Raw genomic sequence first — 20,798 nt, 5'->3', positions numbered from 1 at the left:
CCCCTCCCTGCCTGTTCTAAGGAAGGCTGCAACTTAGTCTCAGGCGCCTAGATTTAGGGTGCCTTAAGGCATGGAAATGGGACCTTGAGGGATGTCCTGGAGTTGGGGGGCCACCCACTTGCTCCCCACCCTGAGGGAAACCCTGGACTGGAGGGACTGATTTTGGGGGGGCTGATGTGACAGGGAAGGCTGTTCTGGGAGGGAGCTAGATGGTGTCATGATGAACAATGCCCCATGCCCAGGGCCAAGGGGGAATGGAACTTAACTTCAGGTAGCCGTGGGTGGTGACTCTGAGGCAAATGCTGGGCATTCAGAGATAACTGAGACCTGAGGGTCTTGAGTTAGTAAGATATAAGGGATATAAGGCCTGGGTGAGGGTTTGGGGTGCTTAGTATCCGAGAATGCTTGGGCCTGAGGTGTGTGACACGAGGGGGACATTTATGGATGATTTCGAGACCTGTGGGAGGCCCGGGTCCGAGGACGGCATTTGGAGGCTGGGACCACAAAGCCTCTACCTTCCCAGGCCTCAAGGCGGCGCTAAGGGGAGGGCCGACGAGTACGGGTCCGCCCTCACATACCTGCGGGAACACGCGAGGCGGGGCAGGAGGTGGGGCCACCTCCAATTGGTCCCCTCGAACGCAGGGTGGTACCACGAACCAATCAGTGCCCAACGCCGTCGAAGTCCCACCCTCGGAGCCGTCTAGCGTCCTGCCCCGCCCAGCCTCTCCGGGAATCCTGTCCTCGCCTGCCCGGGCCCTGGCGGTGACCAACAGTCCGTCAGCCTCTAAAGGCAAGAGGGTCCCCAAGAGGGGTCGTTTCTCGGAGAGCCAGGAAAACAAGGCAGTCGAGGGTCTTCCCGCTATTCCCTAGACACTTCACTATTTGGGGACTGGGAGCCTCGTCCAAGGTGGAGCCCAAACAAGCCCGGGCAGTGCCTCCATTGACCACGCCCACTGGCCTCTTTAGTTTCGGCCAGAGCTCCGCCCACCAAGGCCTAGTCTAAGCCCAGGGTTCCCACCTTCGGCTGGGTGTCTGCCTCACCCAGCTGTACCCAGCCCACGCCGACCCCCCTCACACCCAGCTCAGCAACTTGGAGACAACAGTGGGTGCCTGGAACCAGTGCACCCCCTAGTGGCCATTCCCAGCGGCGCAAGGGCCAAACAGCCTGGGGTGGGCAGTCGGTGGCCCCAGCAAGGTACTAAATAAGCCTTGTCTCTGCCTAAAATGGGTGCCCTTCCCTTAAACTTTGGAGCCCCCGTCTTCTCATCTGGAAAATGGGAATGATCCTTCGGACTCCATAGAGTTGTTGTGACAAGTGTAACATGACAGGTGTAAAGCACTCAGCGCAGGGCTTGCTCATTGTGACCTTTCCACCCTGCTTGCCATTATTCACCCTGTTACCACTGGATGAAACTAGCAGTCACTCCTATTATGCCCCTCGATAGAAACAGTGCCCTCAGACAAGGCTAGAGATTTTCTATGGAGGGAACATGGAGGGACCCTGTTTGGGTGCAGGCGCACACACCTCAGTCTCAAAATAAAAAAGCTGTGTTCAATCTTTAAAAAACAAAAAGGGAAAAGGAAATAACAATATACAGTTCAATAAATAGAAAAAAAAAGTTACAAAACGATGTGATCTTTTGTCCTTAATTACAAGAAGGGAATAGAAGGGGTGTGAGAAGGGGCAGGGAGGACAAAGAGCGACAGCAGCTGGGACTTAGAGATGCAAATAGAAAGTCAGGTTAAATGGAGAAAAATATGGAAAGGGAGAGTAAGGTGAAGGGGCAGAGCAGGGAGACAGAGGATGAGAAAGGGAAGGACAAACAGAGCCAGAAAAGGCCCAGATGCCAGCCTCTTTCCAGATTTGGGGTGGTGGTCCCTGGCTCACCTGTGCTTGTCTCCCCTGACACCAGGTTTGGAGGACAGTGTGAGCCTGGCTCGGTTCCTGAGTTGTATGTCCAGTGACTAGCAGGTAGGGGGAGGGACAGCAATGACAACCCCTCCCCGCCCCCCCAGCCCGCCCTGAGACCGTGGCACCCACAGGAATGGGAGTCCGGGCTGGATGGTGGGTGAGGTATGTGGCTGAGACCTTAGGCCTCTTCAAATCCTTCAGTGGGGGTGAGCCATTGGTCCCAGCTGGACAGCCTGGAAGGGGTGCAGTACTGAGGAAGAGGGCCCCTGAGGCAGTGAGAGGAAGGTACAAAAGGAGACACCCTAACAAGTCCCCTGGCCACGGAGAGCAGGGTGTGGGGAGGGTCTGCTACATTGACTTTGAGAACTAATTTCAGGAAAAGTCCTGCCTCCCAGCTCCCCTGGAGCCCACAGCAGGCCTGTGAGTTTGGGGAGGGGTAGCTTGCCTATTGCTTTAAAGGTGCCCAAGGCAGGGTCATACCAGCTACCCAAGCATACACCCCCTTCCAGGCCTCTGGGTGATGGTATGGCTTCTGATCCTCACGTCTTGCACACTCCTAGGCACACATGTGGCAGGACGCACCTCCCCCTCCAATCCAGGTGGGCTTGCGAGGATCACAGGCAAGACCACTTAGCTCCAGCTGGGCTCCTTCCCTGACTTAATACTGAGATGCCACGTGGGCCTCCAGTCCAGGCCTCCAGTAGAGAGCGTGTGCCACAGAGGCGGGGCAAAGGGGGACCCCTCCCACCAGCTGCCTTCCACCGCTCAGCCGAAACGTTCCCGCACCAACAGCATGAGCTTTTTCTTGCCCTTGTAGGTCTGTTTGAGGTTCTCCAAGAACTGGGCGAACTGAAGGTGCCCGTCGGGCGCCAGCAGGAAGGTCTCTCGGGCCTTGCCCAGGAACTCAATGAAATCGCCGTAGTGCCGTGGGCTGATGTGCGTGAGGCGGGAGTGGCTGGTGTTGATGTAGGCTGCCACCGCGGCATCTAGGAGCTGGCAGAGCGGCGCCCGGTCAGTGCCCAGTGGCTTGGCTGCACGGCGGGCCCCCAGGGGACCCAGGCCAGGTGCTGAGAGGGTCCAGCGGCGCAGGATGTCGGAGAGCATGGGGGCACAGTGTATGCTCCGGATGATGAGAGGGACGATGGCGGAGAGCTCATGCCGGCCTAGGGAGTGGCTGAGGGAGCAGGCCCAGAGGACGTCGTTGACAGCGGGATGACTGTCCTGGTTGAAGGCGATGCTGAGCTGCGCCAGGGCCAGCGTGGCCAGCTTGTAGGCCCGCAGCGGCAGGCCGCGATGCTCCATGTAGCGGGCCACGGTGAAGAGGTGGGCATGGCCCAGGCCACCGGCCGCGGCATCCAGCACAATCTGGTAGGCTGCCTCGAAGGCCGCGTGGTTCTTCTCGCACAGGGTGAGGGCAGGCAAGGCGCAGTTTTGTGGATCTTTCATAGCACACTGCAAGGCCAGGGTGCGGGCGCAGGCCCAGAGCTCCTCCCGCCGGGGTGCGTCCAGCTGCAGCCGCAACAGTGTGGCATGAGTGGTGCCTGTCACCGCCACGATGGTGGCTGCCTCCACGGGTGTGAATAAGGAGTACCAATTTTGCATGATGTTCATTAGGGCTTGTGAGCCTAGGGGACGTGAGAGGGTGAGACTGGTCAGGAAGAGGGGCAGGAACGTGGCCATGCGTCCATGGGTTTACCCTAACACCAAGATTCCCGGCAGCCAGGGCTGAAGACACACCCCCTTTGCCTCCACCCTCTGCTTTACCTTTCCTAAAGAGCAGAGGGCAGAGGGATTGGGTAGGAACTGTATGTGGGTGGTGGGGCAGGGGCAAGCTTTGGTGTCATTGGCTCTTCTCCAAGCCACTTTAGCCTGGCCAGCCTCCAGGCTTTTGTCCAGCTCAGTGCCCCCTGCCCGACATTCCCTCATGGCCTAGCCCTGAGCACAGGCTGGAGCCAGAGAAAAGTCTCTGCTTCTCTCCTGGGCCCTCCTGCTTTCACAGGGAGACGGGTGGAGGGTCCCTTTGGGAGCGCTCACCAATCTCTGTGGCACAGCTGACCAGCCAGCGCACCATCTCCCTCCGCCTCCAGGTCATAGTGCTCAGGGTCATCCGCATCACCTGCAGGGTGGGAGGGGAGAGAAAGGGGTCACCCAAAACCTTGGGCTGCCAGACGGAGGGAGGTCAGGGATCCTGAGGGGCCCAGGGAGACTTGGAAGTCAGGGGAGGAGGCAATAGGCCATATAATTTGGTCAAATGGCCTCACATCTCTGGGTCTCAGTTTCCTCATCTGTAAAACCAGGATAAAAATCGTATCTACCTCATAAGGTTATGAGAATTAAACAAAATTATGTAGTAAAGCTCTCTGCCTAGTACCTGTTGCCTCAAAGTGCTCAGCTAACATCAGCCATTACTATTACTGCTACTGTTGGTGTTATTCTGAGGCCTCATGGATCCTACTCTGGACAACAAGCCAACCCAGCCCTTCTCTCCATAAAGTTCCATGCTTCATGTCAGCAGATTTCCTCCTGTAGCCCCCAACAGAAAACTTGCCCTACAGGCCCCACCTTCTTCAGGTCCCACCTTCAATAAGCACTTTCCTTGCTTGCCTCTCCCCCTCTGCCCCATCCTCAGTCCTATTTGGTGGACACTGCCTTCTGGAAGCTCCTCTCTAAAGCTCTGCCCTTGTCCCACCCCCTCCATATTCAATGGCTCCAGCTCCTACAGGAAGCTGTTTTGGCTAATTCTGCCCCTGAGGGCCCCTTGCTTGCTAGTTCTACCTGGGAAGGTGCCACCCCTGCCAGCAAGCCAGTCCCAGGCTGTTCCTTATTCTCTTACTTTACTTAAGCCACCCTCTGAGGCCGCGCCCCCTCCACATCCCACACCCTGCACTTGGCTCCTCACCCACAGGCTGAATTAAACCCTCGGCCTCCCCGGTCCAAGACTGGACACTCACCCACAGGCCCCGCCTCCTTGACTTTAAACCACAGACTCCACTCCCACAGGCGGCTAATCACCTTCAGACCCTGCCCCAAGCCCTGCCCCTCGGTGGTGACCCCTCCCATTAGGCCGGGTTCCCCTACAGGCCCTGCCTCCAAGAAAGCTCCTTATTGTCAGGCTTTGCCTCCTTATTGCCTCAGCTCTAGCTCTGCCCAGCCGTGGTCCTTAACCTTAGGCGGCACACCAGTCCCGGGCCCCACCCCCAAGGCCAGAATCCCTAAGCTCTGCTCCTTCTTGTGGCCCACCCTCTCACCTACAGGCTCCAAGACCTTCCTCCTCCTTGGCCACGCCCCAGAGGTGGATTCTCACCTTCAGACCCCCTATGAGTCCCTTATTCATAGGCTCACCCTCAGTGGCAACCTCTTTCGCTCACTCCCAGGATTTACACTCTGCCTCTCTCTGGCCCTGCGCAGACGTGCCACTCACACTCAGGCCCTGCCCATAGGCAGCATTCCCCTCCCCCATCCTCCTGGGCACCCTCACCTGCAGGCCCAGCTCCAGGGCAATGCCCAGGAGGGTGGTGTCTGGTGGTGCGCTGGCCGGGGTGGCCGTCTTGCAGGCATCCTGCGCCAGCTTGAAGAGCAGGGATGGAGAGTGGATATTCTGCTGGATGGAGCCCAATACTGCGTGCAGCCACTTAGGGTCTCCTGGGGTTGGGGGAGAGACAGAGACACTGATGGTACACCTACACCAGACACCAACCCGTCACTGCCTGACCTGTTCATGCAGGTTCCTCCACACTGATGCACGGGTGTGAGCGTGGAAGGACATGCACCTGGCAGATTCTGTGAAGATCCAGACCACTCTCAGCACTCCCACACATGTTCTCTCCTCTGCCCTCCCCCACTTCCAGTGGGAGGAAGCCACTTAGGGACACGCTGGATGCCTAATCATCAAAAGCGTGGATTCTGGAGCCAGAATGCCGAGGTTCAAATCCTTGCCTTGCCACTCAGTAGCTGTGTGACCCTGGGCAAGTCACTTCACCTCTCTGTGCCTTAGCTGTCTCATCTGTGCAATACGTAATACTAACAATGGTACTTGCCTCACAGGGCTGTGGTGAGCCCATACTAATAAATCCTTTAACATGGCATGAGCTACACAAATGTTAGCTTTTATCACTATTATCATCATTGGTCTAGATCCTACAATTCTCCATCACTCCAATCTAGCCACACCAGCCTCCTCTGTTCCTCAAACATACTAGGCACAGTCAAGCCTCAAAGCCTTTGCACTGGCTGTTCCTTCTGTCTGGAATGCTCATCCCAGATGCTATGGCCTGAAATGTGTCCCTCCAAATTCAATATATTGAAGCCCTGACTCCCAATGTAATAGATATATAGAGATAGCATTTTGGGGAGGCAATTAGGTTTAGAGGAAGTCATGAGGATGGGGTCTCCATAATAGGATTAGTGCCCTTATAAGAGGAAAAATCAGAGATCTCTTTCTCCGCCATGTGAGGACATAGCGAGAAGGTGGGGTTGTCTGCACGCCAGAATAGTCTTCACCAGGAACTAACCATGCTGGCATCCTGATCTTGGACTTCCAACCTTCAGAACTGCGAGAAAATAAATTTTTGTTTAAGCCACCCAGCCTGGGGTATTTTGTGACAGCAAACTGGGATAGGACACAGATATTGGCATGGCTCTGCCCGCACCTACACTTCTTAGCTGGAATGTCAACCTGCTTTATCCCGCTCTGTCGCACTTGTTTCCTTCTCACTTACTGTGTAACTATCTTCTTTACCTTGTTTATTGTCTGTCCCCACTAAAATGTAACCCCACAGAGCACAGGATTTGGGTCAGTTTTGCTTACTGCAGCATTCTTAGCACCTGCCACAGTGCCTGGTCCATTTAGAAAGTGCTCCAGGAAAACTGGTGGAATTTGATAGAAGGACAAAAAGAAGGGAGACGAAGGAAAGGAGGAAGGCAGAGGAGGACAGGGGCACGGGGGCAGCACTGTCCTCACCCTTGGCGGCAGTCAGCATGGAGGAGGCCAGCTCGCACTGGCGGGTCTCCAGGTGACCCAGGATGAACCAGCGGGGGAAGCGGTTACTCAAGACGGAGTCCAGTGGGTTGGGGTGAGGCTCTCCAGCTGGAAGTGCTGTCTCCAGTACGGGCAGCCTGGGGTAAAGAAAGAAGCAAGCCCACAGTGAAGCAAGGCTGGAGTCTCCATCTTCCCTAGGAGAGACCACCTGCCTCACCTGGAGCCTCCCACCTCAGGCCAGCAAAGCCCTAAGCACCCAGTAAGTTGGAAGATGTGTGTGTGAGATGTTCACTGCAGTGTTGTTTATGCCATCACTTGGGGATTGAGTAAATAAACAATGCTCTATTCATACACCAAAGGCTATGTGGCTGATAAAAAGATGAGGGGATTATTTCTGTCCTGAGAGGACCGTAAAAAATTCTGCTTCTGCAGATGCTGGTGCATGTGTGAAATGATAACAAGGTAATTCATTGTAATTTTTTTTTTTTTTTTTTTTTTGCAATAGCATACATGTCTATCAGCTCCAGATCAGTTCTTTTATGATGCATCCTTACAGTGGCCCATATGCTATGCGATACAATTAAGCCTTTAAGATGCAATGTTCAGTGAAAGCAAGGTGCAAAGAACAGATACAGGATGTATCATCCATGTAAAAGGAGGGCCAACTTTTAATTTCTAGATGATGGGTTTGCAGAAATCTTGACTCTTGAAGAATAGATAAGAAAGTGGGAACACTGCTTGCATCCAGAGAGATTTGGGTAGGTTGGGACAAATCAGCCTAGAAAAGTACTCTAACTTCTGTGCCATTTGGATGTCTCTCAGATTCAAAATATTACATATTTACATACATATTTTTGAAGAGCATGATAGTTTATTTTTAAAAATTGTACCACTCTGATCATAATGACCAGCAAACACATTATGATGGCTTTTCTCTTGGCTGTTAACATTGCAATATTTTTGTATCCTTCAATATTTCAATAGGACCAAGAATGTTAAAGAAATTACATGTTTTATATGTAATAGCCAAGAGCAGTGGGCAGCCTAGAATGCCAGCATGAATTAACTGGGCTGTGAGTTCAGGTGGGAGAATACAGTTGTGAGAGCACCTGCCACCCCCAATCCTGACCGGACCCTGGGCTGAGTCCCCAGCTATCTGCTGTTCTTTACCTCATGGCTCGCAACGCAAGGCGGTAGGCCAGGTCCGGGTCGTGGGGCAGTAGTGCGGTGAACAGGTAGCGGGCACAGGTGTGCATGGGCACGCTCTCCCGGAACAGCACCTCTCCAAAGCCGCTGAAGGGACCCCCTGTGGGGTCAGCCTGAGCTCAGTCCCTAGGTGTGGGCTTGCTTCTGTGTTTCTGCCCCTCCTGGGGTTTCCCCAGACCCCAGGCTGAGTAGGGGATGGAGAGACCCCAGGATAGAATGGCTGGGAATAGCAGCTGGAGGTCCCCAGCATGGGGGCACAAAGCTGAGACAGAAAAGCCATGGAAAATCCAAACAGAGGAGACCCTGGGCAACCCTGGGTCAGGGGCAGGACTCAGATGCAGGGTGAAGCCAGAGGGTGGGGGTGAGGCTGCTCCTGACCTGGGTCAGGGCCAAACTAGCTCCCCATTGCAGTAGGGGGCGTGGTCTCAAAAGGCACGACCATAAGCAGAGCCAATCAAGACCAGCTGGGCATCAGCAACTAGGCTCATTGGCTCCAAGGTGGGCAGGGGGCAGGGCCTCACCACTCGCAGCAGTTATTGACTGCCAGAAGTGTTAGGGGGCGGGACCAAGGGCTCGGTCTCAGTAAATGCTAAGGTTAAGGACCAAAAGGCGGACCTAGGGCGGAACCTCTTGATGCAGCAGCAACCTGACCAGCTCAGGACAGGGGGAGGACCCTATCTTTCAGAACAGCCAGGGCTAGACGGGGCCTCACCTTCCAGGAGCAGCCCCGCCTGCTTGCGCAGCACCTGCACTAGCCGCTCATCCAGCTCCACCTCCTCCAGCAGCGTCAGCAGCTGCTCCTCATTGCGCACCACTTTGTCCTGGGCGTACAGCCCCTCGGGCAGGGCCCGCTGCTGTCCCAGGCCCAGCAGTGTCACCTCCAGGGCCAGCGCCAAATACGACTCCCCAGGGCTCCCAGGCACCGGCACATGCTGGTAGGCCACCTTCCGCTTCTCAGGGCCTGAATCTGTGGGAGATGGGAACCAAAGATGCTAGCTAGAGGGGGACCCTCTTTTCCAGGACCCCAATGGCCCTTGACCCCAAGCATGCAGACCTTTCAGTAGTATATAGGCCTACTGTGAAGTGATGACTTCACTTTCAGAAGCTAAGCCTATTGGTTCCTGGTACTGGTGGGGCATAGCAAGGGTAAGGGTGTAGCCTCACTTTCTAGGGATGCTGAGCCAGGGGGCTTGGCCAAGGGGTCCCCAGTGTGGGTACCTGGATAAAGGGCGAGAGTTTCCTCCTCCAGGCGACAGGCCTCCAGGAGAGCCCTGCAGAGGCAGCCAATGGGGTCCAGGGGGTGGCCCACCCATCCTTCTGTGTTGGTGATACAGGTGGAGCCTTTCTGTAGCAGCTCTGCGGGTGGGAAGAGGGGCTCAATGCCTGTCTACCCTCCCAAGCTCCGAGGGGGGCTTCCTTTCCCTGAACCCCCAGCCCAGGCTTCCAGTGCCTGCCCACCACCTGCCCACCCAGAGGCTATCTTATCTGTCCCTGGAGCTCTGCAGTAGCTCTCACCTCTACAGCCCTGGCCTCCTGTCCCACTGCCACACCCAGGCCTGGCAGGACACCTGAAGGAAACCGGGCACTTTCTAAAACCTCCAACCAGTATCATTCCCGCCTCATGACCCTTAATCTCACCCACCTCTCTCAAGTCCAACCAGCTTTCAGGGCCCCAGAGTGGTCACCCACCCCACCTGGCAGTCCATCTTCCATAAACTATGTCCTTTATTGCCTCTGGGCTCCTGCCCATGCTATTCCTTTTACCTGGAACACTGTTCCTCCCTCCCCTTCTGGGAAACTCCTATACATCCTTAAGATCTCAACTTAGCTCTCACCTCCAATGGGGGGCTTTCACTATGCCTCCAGGCTGAGTCAGGGCTCTGCTTGGGTCCTAAAACCCTCACGTTTCCTCTCATTACACCCTGTGTTCAATTTCCTGATAACTGGCCCATCCGCCCAACCCCATCACCCAGAGAACATGACTGGTGGACTCCCCCTTGCCCTCCACATCTATTCTATAGACATGTTCTTTCTAGGGCCCATACGGTGTGATTATTTTTTTTCTAATACAATTTGAATTTGTTGCCCATGTTTTAAAATTAGTAAATTCCCCATCAAATAATCCAGATTTCTGGCCTCTTTTAAAACTACAGCAGATCTGGCCACACTGCGTCCAGGTAGCCCTGTGGCTGGCACCCCATGTTCTAAGCTTACCAGGGGCTGGAAGCTTAGAAACTACATTTCTCAGACTCCTTTGTGTGAGCTATGGAAGGTGGGAGAAAGTGAAGCCATTATTCTCCTGCAGCAGCCATGATCAGGTATGTGGCTGTCCACGAGGCACAGACATGAGGTTTCGCCAGCAGCTTCTGGGTACACTCTTGGGAACTGCCCCTGTGGAGGCCGCAGGCTGCTGGGCTTACTGTGCTCCTGAAGTTCAAGTTCTTGAACTCAAGCAGCAGCTTCCCTGACTTTCAATCCTGCAGCCCTTCCAGTGGTTTTGTGATCGATCCCTCAATCCCCCGTTTTAAATTCCTTTCCACTCAAGACACCTGAGTGGTTCGCTTTTCCTGGTGGGACCCCAAGGGGTACCCACAGACCACCCGGGTTTTCACAGCCCCCAGTAGTTGCCATCTGTGCTATAGCCCTCAGGACCCTATGATAAAATTGGTGCCCACCTTTTTTCTGCTGCTTGTAGCTCTCAAGCTGATGCCGCCGCTGTAGCCGGAGTGTATTGACTATGGCACCTGCCAGCCGCAAGGCCTGGCGGGGATATCCGTGGGCACGCAGGGTGTCCACACGGGCACAAGCGGTGGGGAATGGCTCCCCAAGCCAGAGGGGGCGGCCTTGGGGGTCGAAGGTCGGCTTGTCGCTGCCCATATGGCCTGTGAGACTGGGGCCATAGCAGTCACTGGCCAGGATCCTCTGTAGGTGGGTGTCGCTCCAATGCAGTGACCCAGCCTGCAGGGCGCGGCCAAAAACCGTGTGGCGGGAACCTGCAGCTACCATCTCTTCTTCCTCCTCTGGGCCTGTGGGAGAGGCATCCAACCTGGCCTAGCAGTGGGGCCGTGGCCAGTTCCCCCCACTGAGTGCTGGCTTGGGGAGAGACTCTGGGTGCATCAATGGACATGTCACCTCCCCAAATCCTTACAGAAGTCTTTCAAAGGTGTGTGTGTATGTGTGTGAGCTATTATAGCACCTCATGTGGGTGGACAACTGAAGTTGAATCCCTGTCTGTCCATCTTTCTCCCCCCTACATTCCATTCCTCTTTTTTTCTCTTATTGCTCTCTCGATTCTCCCTTCCTGTTTTTGTCCTCCTCTGTCTCTTTCCCTCCATCTGTGCCTTTCTCTTGTCAATCTTTCTTTTCTTTTATCTCTGTTTCTCCCACCCCTGCCTCCATGGCCAGGAGGAGGATGAGTCGGGAGACCAGCCCAGAACTATAGGAGTCTTAAGCATGTCACTTCACTGTCCTTCGGGCTGCCCACTGTCCTTCTGCTGTCCCCTAGAGCTCCACGATGGGGAGGTTGGACCCCCCAGAAGAGGTGATGCTTTTTGGGGGATGGCAGGGACCCCTCTCCTACCTGGGCTGAGGGCCATGGTGGGCTGCAGGCTGGGCCTGTCGAAAGAGTAGTTGCCCTCTTCAAGTGGGCACACGTCCAGCTTGTCCCACTTGCCAAGCAGCTGGAGCCAGCTTGCCCGCTCCTCTGGTTTACAGTGGGGGCTTAGGACAACACACACCCACAGGGCCCCTGGGGAGGGAGGGAGGGTAGTAAACATGGACACTGGGAAGGTTCAACATTCATGTCAACAGTAGCAGCACACATTTATGGAGTGTCTACCATGTGCTGGGCAATGCCCTCTGCCTCACTCTCACCTCACGTCTGAGGTTGCAACTAATGGTCTCTTCACTTTACAAGTAGAAAAACTGAGTCACAGAGAGGTAGTCACTGCCTCAAGGTCACACAGGTGGCAAGTTGGAAGCAGAATTCAAACCCAGGTCACCAGACTCCTCTCACTGTCCACCCCCCCACGCCCCCCTCCCCCCACCATCTATCACAGGGGCCAGCAAACTACTGCCCCTGGAGAAAATCCAATCTATCACTTCTTTTTGAATGGCCTGTGTGCTAAGATTTACTTTACATTTTTTAATGGTGGGGTGAAAAATCAAAAGAAGAGTATTTGTGACATTAAAATTATATGAAATTCAAATAACTAAATAGTGTCTGTAAATACAGTTTTATGGGAATGCTTCCATGCCCATTCAGTTACATGTATCTGTGGCTGTTTTTCTGCTACAATGGGCAAAACTGGACAGAGACCAAAGGGCCTGCAAATCCGAAACTGTTGACTGTCCAGTCCTTATGGAAAAGGTGTGTCGAACCCTGGTCTAATGGATTTATAGTATTTTCTGGTCTGTTTCATCTACCAGGTGTCAGCTCCATGAGGGCAGATATTTAATTAGTTTCTTGCTGTAGCTCCAGCGATCAGTGAGTGCCTCGTACATTGGAGTTACTAATGAATGAAGAACTCAGGGGCCAGACCCCAATCTCGGGGAGGGCAAGACCTGCTGCCAGAACCCTGGTGCCCGCCCCGCTCCAGCTCTGGGCCTTACCCAGCTCATCCCACAGTTGCCGGCACTTATCCGTCATGCCGGCGCCCTGCTGCTGCCACAGGGCCAGGCGTGGGTCCTGCAGAAACTGCTCGGTCATGAGGATCAGCATGCGTGCCCCATTGGAGTCCCGCATCCGCAGCATCTCCCGTACCTGTGTGGGAATGGGGTGGGGAGAAAGGGACAGGGAGCTGGCACCAGGGCCTGGTGCCCCACTGTGCACAACCCGCTGTGTCCGACGTGCCCACACAGCACCTTGCAGAACATGGAGCGCAACTGCTGGCTGGCACCGTAGTAGCCGCCATTGGACAGCAGCTGCTTCACCTGCTCCTGGATCTGCTCCTCATCCAGGTGCCAACAGTTGGCGTCCTCAATGCCTGCGCCCGCTGTGGGGTCTGGGGCGCCTGCAGGGAGAGAGAAAAAGCTGAGGCTGTGGTTGGTGAGAGGAGGCCTCTCCCCTGCCATCATTCAGTCCTCCAAACCACCCAATCCATCCCAAAATTCCATCCATCATCCATCCATCCCACTTCAAAAAAACATCCATCCATCCATCCATCCATCCGACTATCATCCCGTCTAAAACACTACCTATTTATTTATCTATCCATCCATCCTTCCCATCTAAAACATCACTAGCTCATTCATTCACTTATTTATCCATCTTATCTGAAAAACCACCTACCAATCTACCCATTCATCCATGTCACCTAAAACATCACCTACCCATTCATCCATCCATCTACCCATCCACCTTGCTTAAAACATCACTAGCTCATCCATCCATTTACTGATCTATCCCTCTTACTCAAAACACTACCCACCCATTCCCCCCATTCATTCATCCATTCAGGTGGGATGATGGTCCACCCCACCTGAAACATCACCTGCCCTTCTGCTCATCCATCCATCCATCCAAACCACTCACCTGTCTATCCACTCCCTATGTCATACCATGCATCTATCCATCCATGCATCCATGACCCTTAGCATACCTACCTACCCCATTAATCCATCACCCACGCTACCCGTAACTTCCACCCGCTCACCTATCAACACCCATCCCACTGGTTCCTCCATCCAGCTACCCATCCCTATTTGTCTTTATAAGTCATCTGTACCAACTACTCAAAATACCCACCAACTTATTCATCCATTGACCCACAGAACTGCACTATCTATCCATTCAACTAACCCTAACTTTCTATCTGTTCTTCTCCCATCAAACCATCCATTCATATATATCTCCCAAAACACCCACTACCCTGTTAGTCTGTCCATCTGTCCTACACAGAACACCCACCCACTTAATCCATCCGCTATGTCAGTCCACTCATATGAACATTCCTATACCCATCAAGTCACCCCCAACCAATGCAACCATTGGTCCTTGCAGTTTTCCACCAACCCCATCTGTCCACCACCATCAGTGTACCTCAACCCCCTTAGTCAAAGCCCATCTCACCCAACCCCACCTCCAGTTACCACCCATTCCCTGTGCCTACCATTCTAGTTCATCACCCATCCACTCACCCTATATGTTTTTCCATACCATCAATTCACCCCAACTCCCCATCATGAATACCTTCTGCATCCACCCACCCCCACCATCAATTATCTATCCATGTCTCCACCTACCACTCACTATCTATCACGCTTCATCCTGCTCCATTCTCCCCACAATTATAGTTAGGCAACACAGCCCCTAGTAGCTCTGAGCCCTCCCAGAGCTCACAACACCTCCTGGTCTATACCTCACCCGACACCCACATACCCGTCATGCCCTCACCCATCCACACTCCAGCCTGCTCTTGTGATCTTCTGACACCCCCACCTTGGGGCCCGACCTCCCACTTGTTCCCTCAACTCTCGTTCTCCCCATTGGCTGATTTCCACCATTTATCTGCCCACAGCCACATCAAATCCAGGATCTGCCACCTAGTAGGTTTGTGACCTTGACCTCAGGCAATGGTACTGTCCTACCCCCAAGGGTAGGATCAAGGGAACCTGAGGATTCCATGACAAATGTCTGTCACATGGCAAGTGAGGTGGCTATGAGCTAGGTCTTCGCCGCCCCATCAGACCCCTGGGCGCCCTCACCATGCACCAAGTTGATCTCGGAGCCCAGGAGGAGGATCTCATCAGCCAAGCGCTGGGCGGTGGGCAGTACCTCGGTGTGGTGGGCGCTGATGAGGTACTGCACAAACTTCTGCAGCTGGTCCCGGTTCATCTGGGACAGCGTCTCAGAGATGGGCAGCCGTAGCTCCACCTGGCGGGCATGCCGAATTCTGTACAGCGACAGGGCCACCACGTGGGCACAGTAGAAGAGGTCTCGATTGTCACAGCCACAGCTTACAGATGTGATCTTGCAGCGGTCAAAGCTGATGGAGACGTGGTAGAGGCGCTCCGGCTCTCCGGGGCCTCCAGGTTCCCGGATGTTACCACTCAGGTGAAACCCTAAGACAAAAACCAAACTGTCACCACTCTGTCAACCCAGGGACAGATGGTGTTCATCCATGGCCCACAGCAAGATTTGGGTAGAGATGCCAGCTGAGTAACCTAGCACAAGTCAATGAAACTCTCTGTGCCTCAGTTTCCTCATCTGTCAAATGGAAATAAACAGTAACATACTCCTCATATGTTTGTAATGAAAATTAAATGAGTTAATACTTGGTCAGGGTTTAGAATGCTGTTGGCATACAGCAAGTCCTAAATAAACCCAAGTATGAATATTATTATTATAGCAATGATGTTAAAGATGGTTGTCTTGGCCTTTGAGTTACCAGGGATACAGCCCAGGGTCTGGATGCCCTGTAACTTCCTGGGAAGATGCCATAGGCTGGTGACACTTGGGGGCAAGGGGCTGATGTGTCAGGCCAGGGGCCAGGTCACCCCATCACCCCCTGCCCCTCCCTGGCCCCTGGGGAGCCCAGATGCCAGGCTCATCCAACTGGTTGGGCAGCTCAGGCCCCAGCCGGCTCATGCTGCGTCATGCGGGGAGACGGCGGCTTCCTCATACCGGTTAGAGGAGGCCGAGCCTGTGGCCAGCTGGGCCATGTCCAGGCAAGGGGGCCCCCAGGCTGACAGGGTTCAGGGAGGGTCACTTTGGCCAAGCCCCTGCCTCTAGCTGGGAGACGTGACCTGCCCCCACAGAGATGTGATATTTCAGGGCTCACTTGTTTTCTGGCTCAAACGCTACTGGTCCCCTTTTGAGCCCCACTGCATGAGGTCTAGAATCATCTTTCACTTCTAGCTCTAAACCTCTGCCTCCTCCCCTACCTGAGGTCGAAGACCACCCCTCACAGCTGACTCTAAACTTCTACCCTAGACTCCCACCTAAGGCTTGTTGCCTTAGGTCTAAGAACATCCCTAAATCTCTGATCCCAACCTTCAGGCGTAGGATCATTATTATCTCTGGCTCTAAACTTCAGCCCCAATGCATCGCTGGGTCTCTCTGCCTGAGGTCTGGTAGAGGTCTGCTGAGGTCTGGGCTCCTCTCATTTCTGGTTTACAAATGTTCCTTGATGCTGCCTTGGTCCTGCCCTCCTCTTTGTCTCACCACCTCTTCCCCACCCTCCAACTAAGCTGGCTAAGCTGGCAGGCCGTCCGTCCCCCGACCCCTCATTTAAGCCCGCTGCCTGAGGTCTAGGCAGATCCCTATTCCTTAGCTCACAAATCTTGTCCAACCCTTCCCAGAGATCCTCCAGGCCCGCTCCAGGCCTCCTGACAGGGTTGGGGGTAAGCACTCACCCACTTGGAGCACACGATCTACGGCCCCACTCTGTAGCAGGTGCAGCCCACGGGTGAAGGGCACCCGGGCATCATGCTCGCCCTCTGGGGACTGGTAGCCCAGCGACGAGTACATACATATCTCGCGTTCGCTGCGTGGAAACGACCAGAACACAATGCGCTTTTGGACTGGCTCTGGCACCCGGGAGAACCGCTCCTCGACCTGCAAGAAGGCCTGATGGGTTAGAAACCCTGGCTTGAGTCCTGGCTCTGGTACTTAAAAGTGTTATGACCTTGGGCAAGTCAATTTGCCTCTCTGAGCTTCAGTTTTCTCAAGTGTGAGATAGGGATGTTAACAGCACCAGCCTCCTGGATATCATGAGGATTAAATATACATTAATCTACGTAAAGTGTTTACAATAACACCTGGCCATAGTTAGTGTTCTAGAACTTTCTGCCACTTTCCTCCTGGATGTCAGATCCCAAGGTCCTGATGTAGGGTAGTCCTACCTCCCAGGCTTCGAGGCAGGAGGAAGGAAGATAAAAGTGACAACAGCGACCAACCCTACATTTTCTTAGCCTACACTGTGCTAAATGCTTTACGTACGCACTTTCCCTTAATTCTCACAACATCCTAATGATACTAATCACCCCATTTTGCAGCCTAGGGAATCTGAGGCTCAGATGTGGCTTGAATTCACTTTTTCAGGGTCTCAGAGCTAGTGAGCTCTGACTCCCAAGATAGACTCTGTTCCCAGCTTCCAAGGGCTCCCAGGAAGGGAGGGGTGTCCTGGCCACCTCCGTGGTCTCTAGGCAATGAACTGATCTGGTTGAGCCTGCGTTCCAATCAGGCTTGCTATTCACTGGCTGGGTGACCTTGGGCAAGTTTCTCAACCTCTCTGTGCCCCAGTTTCTCAGAGTGGGAAGGAGAACCACAACTCCCAAAGGGTTGCAGGAGATTCTATGAACTTCTATGGGGCAAGAGCTTTCCCAGTGCCCAGCCTGGCTAGGGTTGGTACGTGGGAGCCCCAGAGATGGTTTTAAGATCATTTTAGGCATCTCACATACAATGAAGGGGCAGGGACCTTTCAGAGCCCCTGCTCCTGGGTTTCAGGGGGAAGTGGGAGGATCAGTGACTGGCCCAGGCCTCGGGGACTGATGGCAGATGACTAAGGCCGTGAATCAGAGCCTGCTCCATCCACATTTGGCCCAGACCCATCAGTTCTGGCAGGCTTCCGAACTCCGGAGAGGCCAGTGGCAAAGAATGCCCCCTTCCCCCAAAGCCAGGCACAGCCTGTGAAGGCTTGATCAGGTCCTGGCCACATCTCCACATCCTTGAGCACCCACACTGAGGCTGGGAAAAGGGATGGATGTCCAGGGCCCCAGCCCTGGGGCATCCTGGCAGAACCCCGGAAAGCCAGAGGTGCGGTTCCAGGTGCACCTGTTCAGGTATCATCACAACCCAGACACCACTCCTGCTGCCCACCTCTGGAAGGACTGGGATGGCTGGGGTGGGGAGAAGAGTAAATAGTGGGGTATTTGTTGGGAGGAGGACCCTGAAACTGGAATAATCCCTGCAGCCCTGCCAGGAGAGGCTCAGCAGTTCCAGGTGGGAAGTGGTCGCAGGAGTACTGGGGGTGGGAGTACAGGACAGGGCCTGAAGGATCTGGAGGAGAGGGGGGTCTCCCCACGAGACAAGTGGGTTCTGGAGGCTAGAGGGGGCATAAAAAGATGTCTTACGCTGAGAGCTCTAGAAATGGGGGTCCTTGAGTGTAAGGAAGAGATCTGGACCGGAATAGAGGAATATAGGTCTCTAGGAGCAATGGGGGCTGCTTGTAGGAGATGGAGAGAGGAGTGAGGATTGAATGGGGTGCCCTAATTGGGGGATGAGGATGAACTGGGAAGAGAGGGGTATCCAGGGTTGTGAGAGAACCACAGGGAGGAGGAGAAGGAAGTGTCAAGAATTGGGATCTGGGACCCTGAGGGCATCCGTGGGTCTTGTGGGCTGGAGGGCAGGGCTGGCTGGGAAGGGATGAGGGTGGGTCATGGGGTTTGAAAAGAGTGAAATGGCAGGATAAGGGGCTGCCTCGGGGCAGGGTTAAGGATCTTGGGGGGGGGGGGGATCTAGCTCTGATGAGGGCAGGTCCGGAGGCTGAGAACTGGGAGGGGGGAGGTGAAGACAAGTCCGGAAAGGGGCTGGGGGTGCGTCCTTACCTCCCTACCCCCCTCCCGGCCCCTAGGTCACCTGCTCGAAGGCCCAGCTTTCAGCTACTCGCTTGGCGCTGAGGTCCAGCAGCGCCTCGGGCCGGCCCCGGCCGCGCACTGCCCCGGCCCCGGCATCGCCTTCCTCCGGTCCCGCGGGGTAGCCCCGGCTGCGCTTGGCCGCGGGGGGGTCCATCCGGTCGGGTCGGAGCCGGGGCCGGGGCCGGGACGGGGCCTGTTGGGGGTCGGTCCGATGCCTGCTCCGCTTGGCCGGCTCCAGCGACCCCTGCCCGCCTTCTCGTCCTTACTCCGCGCTCGGCCGCCCTCGGACCCCCGCCGCTCCCACCCCCGCCCCGCACCGGGCAGGCCGGGTGATGCGGCCCCTTTAAGATTCTTCACAACAATGAAGCTGCTTCGGCCGCCGCTTTATCCTCTGCCGTCGTCCCGCCCCCGTCGCCCGTCCCCATTGGCCCCCCCGTCGGCCTCCGAGGCCCTCCTCCGCCATTGGCGGCAACCCCAGACCCGTCTCCAAGTCGCCGCTGCTCATTCGTTATATGCACTGCCTCTTTTACCCGTAAGGCCCAATAAGAGAGCTCAGCGAGCTGCGCTGTCAATCACGGGGCGCCGGAGGCCAATCAGAGTGGGAGGACCCCTGCGGCGCAGGCCTTATGCAGAGTTTCGGGGCGGGCCCTGGGTTCATTCACAACATTCCTCCCCCACCCCCCTCGGGCTGGACAGCGCGCCCAGGGCAGCTGGAGCTGCGCCCACACACGGCTTTGTTTACTGAGGGTCGCTTCCGGGCGCCGCGAGGGGACAATCAACTCGGCTCCGTCCGGGACCGAGACAGAGTGACGGGATCCCCGGGCAGCAGCTCCTTCCTCTGGGCTGTGTGACGCGAGAAACTCTCCCGGCCTTTCTGGGCGCCGGGTCCTTTTGATGCTTTGGTGGGTGGGTGGGGGCAATCACGGGCCCCTTGGTAGATAGAGCTCCTGGGACTGCGGACCCTCTCTCCAGAAATAGAGCCTAATTCTAGCCCCTCTTTGAACCCCAAGCTAAGAAGCCCCAATCCATTCTATGCCCTAAATTTTACATTGAGTCATATGAAATTGCTGATTTTCGTCCATTTATGACCTATTAAAATGGCATTTTCATAAGGTTCGACGTAATGTATGTCAAATAGACCACCTCTGGTTATTTTTTCTGACCCAGCTTGTCCAGGCCACATCTTTGGCCTGGAAGCCAGCCATGGTTTTTAGCCACCACCCACCCCTTGTCTTTAGAGAATCCTGCGTTTTCCCTTCATCATATGTCTCTCTGTTATCATTACATTTCTTTATTTCAGCAGTTGTTTAATTTGTCTCTCCCTCTCTACCTAAGTGAGCCCTAAAAGGCTAATTGGTACACTGCTGTACCATCAGCACCTGAATGGCGCCAGACGTACAGCAGTCGTTCAGTCTATAACTTATTCAGTGAAGCAATTCATGCTTTGCTCCTATGCCATTGAAATGATCTACAGAACAGGAACAACCCAAGCTGGCCCTTAAATGGCATCATTGCTGCCTCTCCCCATATGGAAATGCTGGCTTTTTCCTTCCAGGAATTTCAAGTTTCACAGCTGCACTTTATGGCCAGTCCCCAACCCACCGTTCAGTAAACTCCCTCCAACCTACACTGTCCAGTCACCCTGGCCACAAGTGGCTTTTGAGTCTTTGAAATGGGGCTGGCCTGAATTGGTGTGTGCTGTAAATGTAAAACACAGTGTGTTTTGGAGACTTAGAAAAAAAAGATAAAAGTTCTTATTAATAATTTTTTATATTGATTAGACGTTGAAATGATATTTTAGGTAAATCTGGGTTAAATAAAATACATGATTGAAATTAATCCCACCTGTTTATTTTATTATTGCATTCTATTTTCCTCCATTCTATTCTATACTACTCCATTCTATGTGGTATCAGGACATTTAAAGTTACATATGTGACTTGCATTGTAATTTCTAGAGCCTGCCATAATGACAACAGAAACAATAATAGTGTACTGCCTGCTCTAGCTGTTTAGATATATCACATTTAAGCCTTCTAACAGACCTGCAAAGTGGGGATGTTGTCTCCATTTCTCAGATAAGGAAACTGAGGCTTGAAGAAATGGAGTCCTTGCCTGAGCTCA

General features: G+C 54.3%; 1 protein-coding gene across 2 annotated transcripts; it reads right to left on the bottom strand.

The window, feature by feature from the left end:
* Positions 1-1,532: 1,532 nt before the first annotated feature.
* On the bottom strand, positions 1,533-19,069 carry ZSWIM4 (zinc finger SWIM-type containing 4). Of its 2 annotated transcripts, XM_019746113.2 has the most exons (14): positions 18,676-19,069; positions 16,452-16,653; positions 14,802-15,158; positions 12,960-13,108; positions 12,708-12,858; positions 11,677-11,844; positions 10,772-11,122; positions 9,315-9,452; positions 8,809-9,063; positions 8,061-8,196; positions 6,873-7,027; positions 5,391-5,554; positions 3,947-4,028; positions 1,533-3,537 (listed from the first exon to the last, which is right to left on the bottom strand). In XM_019746113.2, exons 1-14 carry the CDS (start codon positions 18,826-18,828, stop codon positions 2,678-2,680), a joined length of 3,321 nt encoding a protein of 1,106 aa, XP_019601672.2. In that variant the 5' UTR covers positions 18,829-19,069; the 3' UTR covers positions 1,533-2,677. The 2 variants fall into 2 exon arrangements, with proteins under 2 accessions (XP_019601672.2, XP_074194178.1); XM_074338077.1 differs by lacking the exon at positions 10,772-11,122.
* Positions 19,070-20,798: the final 1,729 nt, after the last annotated feature.

This window comes from Rhinolophus sinicus, linkage group LG07, assembly GCF_036562045.2.
Source record: "Rhinolophus sinicus isolate RSC01 linkage group LG07, ASM3656204v1, whole genome shotgun sequence".
NCBI lineage: Eukaryota > Metazoa > Chordata > Mammalia > Chiroptera > Rhinolophidae > Rhinolophus > Rhinolophus sinicus.
The sequence above is the reverse complement of the archived record's forward strand: the minus strand, read 5'-3'. Positions and strand labels throughout refer to the sequence as shown.